Source organism: Ranitomeya variabilis, chromosome 2, assembly GCF_051348905.1.
Source record: "Ranitomeya variabilis isolate aRanVar5 chromosome 2, aRanVar5.hap1, whole genome shotgun sequence".
In the NCBI taxonomy this organism is placed as follows: Eukaryota; Metazoa; Chordata; class Amphibia; order Anura; family Dendrobatidae; genus Ranitomeya; species Ranitomeya variabilis.
In genome coordinates, this window is record NC_135233.1 from 386,108,960 (window position 1) to 386,121,012 (window position 12,053).

The 12,053-nt window shown below is 47.0% G+C and overlaps 1 protein-coding gene across 1 annotated transcript; it reads right to left on the bottom strand.

Moving 5' to 3' along the window:
• Positions 1-10,117: 10,117 nt before the first annotated feature.
• On the bottom strand, positions 10,118-11,116 carry LOC143803810 (olfactory receptor 6C1-like; the record flags this gene model as incomplete). The annotated part of the gene is made up of 1 exon (XM_077281576.1): positions 10,118-11,116. A coding segment is annotated over one exon (999 nt), but the record flags the coding sequence as incomplete, so codon positions are not given.
• Positions 11,117-12,053: the final 937 nt, after the last annotated feature.

The following is a 12,053-nucleotide window of genomic DNA, read 5'->3' on the forward strand; positions in this document are numbered from 1 at the left end:
CTCTCTCCTTATAATCTTTGAATGGCTTTGTGTTCACCTGTTAATAATGGATCTTCAGAGTGTAACTGCAGGTTTGAATAATCTCACCACGAAAGTACAAAATTTGCAAGATTTTATTATTCATGCTCCGGTATCTGAGCCGAGAATTCCTTTGCCGGAATTCTTCTCAGGGAATAGATCTAGCTTTCAGAATTTTAGAAATAATTGTAAGCTATTTTTGTCCCTGAAATCTCGTTCTGCTGGAGACCCTGCACAGCAGGTTGGGATTGTGATTTCCTTGCTCCGCGGCGACCCTCAAGACTGGGCTTTTGCATTGGCACCAGGGGATCCTGCGTTGCGCAATGTGGATGCGTTTTTTTTGGCCTTGGGCTTGCTGTATGAGGAACCTCATTTGGAACTTCAGGCAGAAAAAACTTTGATGTCCCTATCGCAGGGGCAAGATGAAGCTGAAATTTACTGCCAAAGATTCCGTAAATGGTCTGTGCTTACTCAGTGGAATGAGTGTGCCTTGGCGGCTACTTTCAGAGAGGGTCTCTCTGATGCCATTAAGGATGTTATGGTGGGGTTCCCTGTGCCTGCGGGTCTGAATGAGTCCATGACAATGGCCATTCAGATCGATAGGCGTCTGCGGGAGCGCAAACCAGTGCACCATCTGGCGGTGTCCACTGAGAAGACGCCAGAAAGCATGCAGTGTGATAGAATTCTGTCCAGAAGCGAGCGGCAGAATTTTAGACGGAAAAATGGGTTGTGTTTCTATTGTGGGGATTCTACTCATGTTATATCAGCATGCTCTAAGCGTACTAAAAAGCTTGATAAATCCGTTTCCATTGGCACTTTACAGTCTAAATTTATTTTGTCTGTGACCCTGATTTGCTCTTTGTCATCTATTACTACTGACGCCTATATCGACTCTGGCGCCGCTTTGAGTCTTATGGATTGGTCCTTTGCCAATCGTTGTGGGTATGATTTAGAGCCTTTGGAAACTCTTATTCCTCTGAAGGGGATTGACTCCACCCCATTGGCTAATAATAAACCACAATACTGGACACAAGTGACTATGTGTATTAATCCGGATCACCAGGAGACTATTCGTTTTCTAGTGCTGTATAATCTACATGAGGATTTGGTGCTGGGATTGCCATGGCTGCAGTCTCACAACCCAGTCCTTGACTGGAGAGCTATGTCTGTGTTGAGCTGGGGATGTAAGGGGACTCATGGGGACGTACCTTTGGTGTCCATTTCATCATCTATCCCCTCTGAAATCCCTGAGTTCCTGTCTGACTATCGTGACGTCTTTGAAGAACCCAAGCTTGGTTCACTACCTCCGCACCGTGAGTGCGATTGTGCTATAGATTTAATTCCGGGTAGTAAATACCCAAAGGGTCGTTTATTTAATCTGTCTGTGCCTGAACATACTGCTATGCGAGAATATATAAAGGAGTCCTTGGAAAAGGGACATATTCGTCCATCGTCATCTCCCTTAGGAGCCGGTTTTTTCTTTGTGTCAAAAAAAGACGGCTCTTTGAGACCATGTATTGATTATCGGCTTTTGAATAAAATCACGGTTAGATATCGATACCCATTGCCATTGCTGACTGATTTGTTTGCTCGCATAAAGGGGGCCAAGTGGTTCTCTAGGATTGATCTCCGTGGGGCGTATAATTTGGTGCGGATCAGGCAGGGGGATGAGTGGAAAACCGCATTTAATACGCCCGAGGGCCACTTTGAGTATTTGGTGATGCCTTTTGGTCTTTCTAATGCCCCTTCAGTCTTCCAGTCCTTTATGCATGATATTTTCCGCGATTTTTTGGATAAATTTATGATAGTGTATCTGGATGATATTCTGATTTTTTCGGATGACTGGGACTCTCATGTCCAGCAAGTCAAGAGGGTTTTTCAGGTTTTGCGGTCTAATTCTCTGTGTGTCAAGGGTTCTAAGTGCGTTTTTGGGGTTCAGAGAATTTCCTTTTTGGGATATATTTTTTCTCCCTCTTCCGTTGAGATGGATCCTGTCAAGGTTCAAGCTATTTGTGATTGGACGCAGCCCTCTTCTCTTAAAAGTCTTCAGAAATTTTTGGGCTTTGCCAACTTTTATCGTCGATTTATTTCTGGTTTTTCGGATGTCGTTAAGCCATTGACCGATTTGACTAGACAGGGTGCTGATGTTGCTAATTGGTCCCCTGATGCTGTGGAGGCCTTTCAGGAGCTTAAGCGCTGTTTTTCTTCTGCCCCTGTGTTGCGTCAGCCTGATGTGACTCTTCCTTTTCAGGTTGAGGTCGACGCTTCTGAGATCGGAGCTGGGGCAGTGTTGTCGCAGAAAAGTTCTGACTGCGCCGTGATGAGGCCTTGTGCCTTCTTTTCCCGTAAATTTTCGCCCGCTGAGCGGAATTATGATGTTGGGAATCGGGAGCTTTTGGCCATGAGGTGGGCGTTTGAGGAGTGGCGCCATTGGCTCGAGGGGGCCAGACATCAGGTGGTGGTATTGACTGACCACAAAAATTTGATTTATCTTGAGACCGCCAGGCGCCTGAATCCTAGACAGGCGCGCTGGTCATTATTTTTTTCTCGGTTTAATTTTGTGGTATCGTACCTACCAGGTTCTAAGAATGTTAAGGCGGATGCCCTTTCTAGGAGTTTTGAGCCTGATTCACCTGGCAACTCTGACCCCACAGGTATTCTTAAGGAGGGAGTTATCTTGTCAGCCGTTTCTCCAGACCTGCGGCGGGCCTTGCAGGAGTTTCAGGCGGATAGACCGGATCGTTGTCCGCCTGATAGGCTGTTTGTTCCTGATGATTGGACCAGTAAAGTCATCTCTGAGGTGCATTCTTCTGCGTTGGCAGGTCATCCTGGAATTTTTGGTACCAGGGATTTGGTGGCAAGATCCTTCTGGTGGCCTTCCCTGTCACGAGATGTGCGAGGCTTTGTGCAGTCTTGTGACGTTTGTGCTCGGGCCAAGCCTTGTTGTTCTCGGGCTAGTGGATTATTGTTGCCCTTGCCTATTCCTAAGAGGCCTTGGACACACATCTCGATGGATTTTATTTCAGATCTGCCTGTTTCTCAGAAGATGTCTGTCATCTGGGTGGTGTGTGACCGTTTTTCTAAGATGGTTCATTTGGTTCCCCTGCCCAAATTGCCTTCTTCTTCCGAGTTGGTGCCCCTGTTTTTTCAAAATGTTGTTCGTTTGCATGGTATTCCTGAGAATATCGTTTCTGACAGAGGAACCCAATTTGTGTCTAGATTTTGGCGGGCATTTTGTGCTAGGATGGGCATGGATTTGTCTTTTTCGTCTGCTTTTCACCCTCAGACTAATGGCCAGACCGAGCGGACTAATCAGACCCTGGAGACATATCTGAGGTGTTTTGTGTCTGCTGACCAGGATGATTGGGTTGCTTTTTTGCCATTGGCGGAGTTCGCCCTCAATAATCGGGCCAGCTCTGCCACCTTGGTTTCCCCGTTTTTCTGTAATTCGGGGTTCCATCCTCGATTTTCCTCCGGTCAGATGGAATCCTCGGATTGTCCTGGAGTGGATGCGGTGGTGGAGAGATTGCATCATATCTGGGGGCAGGTGATGGACAATTTAAAGTTGTCCCAGGAGAAGACTCAGCTTTTTGCCAACCGTCACCGTCGTGTTGGTCCTCGGCTTTGTGTTGGAGATTTGGTGTGGTTGTCTTCTCGTTTTGTCCCTATGAGGGTCTCATCTCCTAAGTTTAAGCCTCGGTTCATCGGTCCGTATAAAATATTGGAGATTCTTAACCCTGTTTCCTTCCGTTTGGACCTCCCTGCATCCTTTTCTATTCATAACGTTTTTCATCGGTCGTTATTGCGCAGGTATGAGGCACCGGTTGTGCCTTCCGTTGAGCCTCCTGCTCCGGTGTTGGTTGAGGGTGAGTTGGAGTACGTTGTGGAAAAAATCCTAGACTCCCGTGTTTCCAGACGGAGACTCCAGTATCTGGTCAAGTGGAAGGGATATGGCCAGGAGGATAATTCTTGGGTCACTGCATCTGATGTTCATGCCTCTGATCTGGTTCGTGCCTTTCATAGGGCCCATCCTGATCGCCCTGGTGGTTCTGGTGAGGGTTCGGTGCCCCCTCCTTGAGGGGGGGGTACTGTTGTGAATTTGGATTCTGGGCTCCCCCGGTGGCTACTGGTGGAATTGAACTTGTGACATCATCTTCCCTGTTCACCTGTTCTGATTAGATCTGGGTGTCGCTATATAACCTGGCTTCTCTGTTAGATGCTTGCCGGTCAACAATGTTATCAGAAGCCTCTCTGTGCTTGTTCCTGCTCCCAGACATCTACTAGATAAGTTGGACATTCGTCCATGTTTTGTTTTTGTATTTTGGTTCCAGTTCACAGCTGCAGTTTCGTTACTGTGTCTGGAAAGCTCTTGTTGATCAGGAATTGCCACTCTGGTATTATGAGTTAATGCCAGAGTCCTAAAGTAATTTCTGGATGTGTTTTGTTAGGGTTTTCTACTGACCATGAAAGTATGCTTTCTGTCTTCTGCTATCTAGAAAGCGGACCTCAAATTTGCTAAAACTATTTTCCTGCTGCGTTTGTTGTTTCATCTCATATCACCGCCAATATATGTGGGGGGCCTCTGTCTCCTTTTTGGGCATTTCTCTAGAGGTGAGTCAGGTCTTATATTTCCCTCTGCTAGCATTATTTAGTTCTCCGGCCGGCGCTGGGCATATAGGGATAAAAAGTAGGACATGCTACCTGGCTACTTCTAGATGATGCGGTAGGTTTAGTTCATGGTCAGTATAGTTACATCTTCCAAGAGCTTGTTCCTATAGAGGCTTATGCTAGTTCTCTGGCCATGGAGATCATGACACTCTCCATCCACCAGTACCACTCCTCTTCTCCCGAGGTCTTTCCCGCAGATCTCTATGTTCATCCATACCACCCCTGCGACCGGGATGGGCAAGTGATTGGCCGCCATAAGTTTGATCACAGGGCCCCATTCGGGCCGTAGCGCCTCTGTGAAGTGACGGCGGAAATATCTCTCAGGCATGGTGGTCACTTGTGAGCCGGTGTCTATCAAGCACCGCACTGCTCTTCCATTGATTTCTGCCCAGACCAGAGGGCACGTGGAAACAAGGCTGTGGGGACTTTTACTACTCCTCCTCTGTTTTTCACGCTCTGAGCGGTGCCCCTCAAGCTCAGAGCCACCTAGTTTAAAGGAGGGTACGGGGATGGTCGGCTCCGCTGGGGACACCATCGAGCAATGTGGCCGGATTTTCCACAAGTGTAGCTTCTCTGTCTCGCACCAGAGGGCCGGGCCTTTCTGTCAGAGTTCTTCTGGAGGCCACCATTTCTTCACGGACCTGTCTAATCTCCATTCTCAGGTCCTCCACCCACTGGGGGATGTTGCCTGCGGTGGTGGTTACCTCCCCGCTCTGCATCCTTCCCACCAGCCCCGTCACTGCCAACCTCAGAGAAAGTCATGTCTGGCTTTACTCGCATGCGCTCTCGCAGTGCCTGTTTCATCATTGCATCACGCAGTCCCATCACCAGCTGATCTCTGAGCACCACATCAACTGACCCAACCCCTACACCGTCCTTTCATCTGATAGCAGTGTGAAGCTCTTGAAGGGCATTCATGAATTGGGTCACGGTCTACCCCTCTCATTGTACCCGGTGAAACAGTCGCATGCGAAGTTCCCCTACGTCAGTGGGGTCCCCATGCGTCTCCTCAAGTATGCGCAGCACTTTGTTCAGGGTATCTCTCTCCCGGGGGGACCTATGCATGACAGAACCCCGCGCCTCCCCCTTCAGGGTCATCAATGCAATTTCTGCCTCCAGGGCAGGTGTCATGGGATGCATCCGCATCGTTCCCCGGATACGCTCTGTCCAACTCCACAGCATTACATTGTTCCCAGTGAACCTTGGCAAATTATTCAACATGGCTCCCAGGGAAATGCTAGACCTGGGAACTTCCCCAGCTGCTTGGTCTGCCCTGTCGGTGCTACCGTGTGACATCCTGCCGACTACGCCAAATGTAGTAGTACGCAGGTGCTGAGTATGTCACCACGGAACAGACAGACCAACAGTTGAGGGGTTTAATAACAGGAATCAGGTTCTCCTCGCAGGGAGGAAGCAATGGAAAAATAACTAGCAATAAAACAGTGCAAAAATATGGGAGTCAAACAATGTAACAGAAGTAAGCAAGATTTCTTGAGAAAAGAACACTTATCAGTCTGATGAGGACTTGCTTGCTTCTCCAACGTAGGCACCGAGAAACAGCGGCACTTGTCGTCCCTCTGTTGTCCGTGGGGTGAGTAGTCTCTAGGAGCCCGCTGCCTGGGGTTTCAGGAGTTAGTGTGATATGCACAGGCTCTGAGTCTTTAGCTTTTAAAGCACAGCCAGGTATCAGGGGCTCTGCACTATTAAGTCTCTCACCAGGAATCACAGTCTCTGTACTGATACCGCAGGTACCAGGGGGTCGCAGTGTCTGCACGGGCCAATGTCTCTACACGGGTCTCAAAGCGCCCCTCTCCAGTCACAGCAGAGTCCGCTTTCATGTACTCACAAGCTGCAGTCTTTCTGGGCAATCTCCCTGTATTTGTCCTCTGACCGGGAGCTCTCTCTCTCTCCAGGAGCGCAGCTGCACCCTGCTCTATCCGCTGCTCATGCTGCTCACACTGCTCTGTTCCTTGCGCGCGTGCCTTTCCCGCTCTCTGCCCAGCTTCCTTCCTGCCCCAGCCTCTAAGTCTGCCCACTGGGCAACCTGCAGCACAGCTCAATGGTTCCAGACACAGAGCCGAGAAGGTAACCGCCCCCAGACTCTTCTTGTGTTTCACCTCCTTACATCAGCAGCACACAACACATGAAAGCTGATTGAGTAGGTGTGGGGCCAGTGCAATGCACTTTTTACAATTAACAAAATAGCCAGATGGGCTGAAAAGGGTGAAGTAGGAGAGTAGAGAATAAGTAGGAAAAATGAGAAAAGAAGGGAAGAGAGGAAAAAGAAGAAAAAAAAACGGAATTGTCCAGTACAAATCAATAGCGAATTGATTACTGTCTGAGCGTTGCTTTAACTAACGAAGTATGAGAGCTATAATAGATGTGACCAGTATTCTGGAGAATCTTGGAAGACCAACCACTGATACCAAGTCTTGCATGAGGAGATTGTTGAAGAGATCAAGTCCTACATCCTCATAATCTCATTGAACTTCCCAGCCTAAAGACAGGTTAAAATGAGCTTGTGAATTCTCAGGCATGTTATGTCTGTGAACAATTGCATATGTCTACCTGCATCCCATGAGCATACGTAATTGAAACTATCACTCTCTTGTCTGTAAAAGACACAGTCCTTGTTGCTTATGTGACTTGGCCCATTGACTTCCATTGCTCAGTGTGCATTCCTTCATTAACGTAGATATCACACCAACCAAAAATATGCTCGTCTGACCTGGCTATTCATTGCTTGCGTTGAGAAACACGTGATGGTGTCTCCACGGCTTTTCTACATGCATTTGCATATTTCCCTTAAGGGATAGGGGCAGTGTTCTGGATCACAGCGTTGGGAAACACATGATGGTGTCTCCACGGTGTTGGATGTTTTGATCTCCCCGAGGTCATTCATCCTTATGTTTATAGTCTCTTCACTAGGCACTGCTCCTAATAGCCAGTTTCCTACTCCACACTGATGAGGGGCAAATACCCCAAAACAGCAGTCTGTGGATGGATACCATGTTTTGACATAGGTGGTTTTCCTTTATTGGATGCTGCCCTTCCCGTGGTTGTTCCTTCCCAGTGAAAGACCTGGCTATTCATTTCTTGCGTTGAGAAACACGTGATGGTCCATGGCTTTTCTACATGCATTTGCATATTTCCCTTAAGGGATGGGGGCAGTGTTCTGGATCACTGCGTTGAGAAACACGTCATGGTGTCTCTGCGGTGTTGGATGTTTTGATCTCCCCGAGGTCATTCATCCTTATGCTTTTAGTGAAGTTATGGACACCAGTTTTCTGAAAAAAAAAAAAAAAGAAACCTACAGGCCAGCTATTTTAAACTGGGGTTTGTCCGTCACATGGATCCCATAACAGTGTGCTGAAAATTGTGCCATTTCAGGCCCCCATTTAAATTTTGTTGCAGTGTCTTAGTCTTGTGTTCTCCAAATTTTGGGTGAGAGTCATTACTGGTTGGTGACACTTCTAGACACACGCTACAAGGAGAACTTTGTATCTCTTATTCCAGAGGCGGACAGGTCTACTAAAATGGGGCAGTACCAGAAGGCCTTTGTTGCGGAATTATTTAAAAAATTCCATCTGAAAATGCTGGCGGCAGAGGTCACAGTTCCTTGGACAACCAAGGAGTACAGGAGAGAGAGACATAACTCCAATCCAGCAGAGGCAGTGGAACACTGGCAAAGTTCTGGGAGAGTTTTCTCGGTCCTTCCCTTTGTACAGGCCCTGGGTGCTCTCACAAGGAATGCAAAGTTTTGGAAGATGCTGAGGGAGTACCTTGCTGACCGTACCAAGATCCTCTGATTCATCTGTGCCTTATAATTATTGGGTATCCACGCTGGACACGTGGCATGAACTGGCTCTCTGCGCCTTGGAGGTCCTGCCCTGCTGCTAGCATTTTGTCAGAGCGGGTTTTTAGTGCTGCTGGTGGAATTATAAATGATAAGCGCATCTGCCTGTCAACTGACAATGCTGACAGGCTGACTGTTATACAAATTAGCAAGGGTTGGATTGGGCCAGACTTCTCAACACCACCGAATGATAGCAGCGTAACATAAACTCAAAACCAGTGTCTTTTTTTGGGAGGTCTATGCCCATGCACGTCTTCACACCCACACACGGGTATACACTTCCTGATTGCTGTTGTCCTCCTTCTTCTCATCCTCATCCTCCACCACCATATCACCTGAGTGACAGTGGTCCTTGATGCAACACCCACATACTTTATTTAAACGGTGTTTATGATGCCCGCAAAAAAAAATCGTTAAAAAGGTATGATCATGTATACCCCCCAGGGGTAAATGTTTGTCAGCCCATACACTTAGTGCATGGGCATTACAAATCTAGAAGACCCGCTCCTTTCTAATGGCAAAAAATCTTTTATGAGACCCTCCTCCACGTCTCTTCCAAGGGGCATTGGAGTGCCTCCAAATTTTAAGCAGCCATTGCTTCACTGCATAGGGAAACAGTATGGGAGACCCCCCTCCTAATAATGGGAACATTGTTTTCAGGAGGCCCTCTTGTACGTTGCTTCAGAGGGCTATTGGAGTGCATCTAAATTTTGGGCAGGCCTTGCATTCCCTGCATAGGTAAACAGTATGGGAGTCCCATTTCCTAATAATGGGAACATTGTTTTCAGGAGGCCCTCTTGTACTTTTCTTCAAAGGGGTATTGGGGTGCGTACTAGTTTTTGGCAGCCCTGCCACTCACTGCATACGCAATAACAGCATAGGAAACCCACTGTTTAATAATGGGAACAACAAAGCATAGCCCGCTGATTGATCTCTAAGAATAGTGAGGGCCAACTGCTGGCGCTTTAAGAATAGTAAAGGCCGCCTGATGCCCCTATAAAAATAGGCTTTGTGACTTTCAGTGTGCCTCCTTCATAAATGAAACGGGATGTGTCTGATGATGTGTCACACACCAAATGGCCAGATAAGGTTGTAAAAAGTTAAAATGACATTTCCCAGTGAATGCATTTGTCTTGGTTGAAAGCAATGCCAAAGTTCAAAAATGCTTCCAAAATGCTACGTTTGAACATAGTCCAAGGTATGGAGGAGCATTTTTGTTTTTGGTTATTTATTTTGCCTTATATACAAATCATTACCCTGGAAAGGATGTTCACAGCAGTGACCTGGGAGTCAGAAATGCTTCCAGAGGTCTTCCCCATGCTGTTCCCATGTCATCTGTGCACTGTTCCTATCGATTTCTGCAATTTCTAGTCTCTCTAAAGACCGTCAGGGGGGGCTGCGGTAAAAATGCTCAAGTTTCCCATAGACTTACATTGGGCTCGTTGCTCAGGTCGAGCACCCGAGCATTCCAATATGCACGACCTGAGCAACGAGCACCCGAGCATTTTAGTGCTCGCCCATCACTAATAATGAGCATTAATTGCAGCATCCTTGAGAATTATTTTAACACTTTGCTTATATTGTTAGCCGTTTCAGCTGTTTTCTCGCCGCCGATTTAACATCTTTATTTTTCAGACTATAAATAAATGGGTTTAAGACAGGAACGGCCGCGGTGTTAAATAAGGAAAAAAGCTTGTTGGAATCCAAAGTGTCCATAGAGCTTGGTCGCAGATATTGGCAGATGAGACTTACATAGAGGATAATGACCACCGTGAGGTGTGAAGAACATGTGTAGAAGGCTTTACGTCTCCCCGAGCTGGAACGTATCCTAAGGATAGTGACAATAATGAAGACATAGGAGATAAAGGTAAGAAGCAAAGGGGTAAAACTTACAAGGAACAGCCCTTCAATAAAAATAATGAGCCTCAGAACAGTAGTGTCACTACAAGACAGCTCCATGATTGGCAAAATATCACAGAAATAGTGGTTAATCTCATTGGACTTGTAGCAGGAAAGGCGACATGTGGCTACCATGTGAGGTATGACCTCCACAAAACCCAACGCCCAACAGACTGTGGATAAAAGAACACAGATCCTACGGTTCATAATCATGTGATAGTGCATGGGATTACATATGGCCACATATCTGTCATAACTCATGGCTGTCAGTATCAACAGCTGATTGCAGGTCAAAGAAGAAAAGATGTACATTTGTGACATACAGTTGGTGAAGGACACAGTTTTATCTCCAAACATATAGGACAGTAATATTTTATGTAGAGTTATCGTCAAGCAAAACACATCCAGAAAGGATAAGTTTCCCAAAAAGAAGTACATGGGAGTGTGAAGATGAGGCTCCAGGCAGACCAGCAGGAGAAGGGTCATATTTCCAGTTACTGTTAGAAGATATAAGATCAGGACAAGGAGGAAAACCAACGCCTGCAGCTCAGGGACCTGCGAAATCCCCAGAATGATAAAATATGTGAAGGGGGTTTGGTTACGAAAACCCACATTTTCAAGGCTGTTTGAATTCTGAAAAAGATACGATGAAAAAATGATACTAAAAAATGTTTTTTTTTAAATATATGGCTGTGTGAGATACAGTGCAAAGAAATCACTAAGTAGTAACCTGTGCAGTAAAAAACTATGAGGCATCGAAGGAGTAGGTTAAGCCAAATTATGTGGTCCACCCTGAACAAACCAAGACAAGTCGTAATTCAGCCTTCAATGATCTCCAAAGAGGCACTTTGGCTTAGGCCGGTTTCACACGTCAGTGGCTTCGGTGCGTGAGGTGTCAGTTTTCTCACGTACCGGAGACACTGACACACGTAGACACATTAAAATCAATGTGTCTCTGCACATGTCATTGATTTTTTGCGGACGGTGTGTCCGTGTGAAAAACACGGAGACATGTCAGTGTTCATGGTAGCGCATGGATCACACGGACCCATTAATTCAATGGGTCCGTGTAAAACACGTACCGCACACGGATGCTGTCCGTGTGCCGTCCGTGTGCCGTGCAGGAGACAGAGCTACAGTAAGTGCTGTCCCCCCAACGTGGTGCTGAAGCCGCCATTCATTTCTTCTCTCCAGCAGCGTTCGCTGGAGAGAAGATATGAAAAATCTTTTTTTTTTTGTGTTTAAAATAAAGATCCCTGTCACCACCCCCCTCCCACCCCCTGTGGGCCCGCCCGCTGGAAATAAAATACGTGGTACCGCTCATTACAGTGATGAATATGCGGCTCCACCTCCCATAGGGGTGGAGCCGCATATTCATCACTAGAATGAGCGGTAACACGTGACCGCTCATACAGGAAGAAGTTGCGGCGCTGAGAGGAAGCAGCGAGGGAGCCGGGTGAGTATTTTATTTCCAGCGGGCGGGCGCACAGGGGGTGGGAGGGGGTGGGAGAGGGGTGGTGACAGGGATCTTTATTTTAAACACAAAAAAATGATTTTTCATATCTTCTCTCCAGCGAATGCTGCTGGAGAGAAGAAATGAATGGCGTCTTCA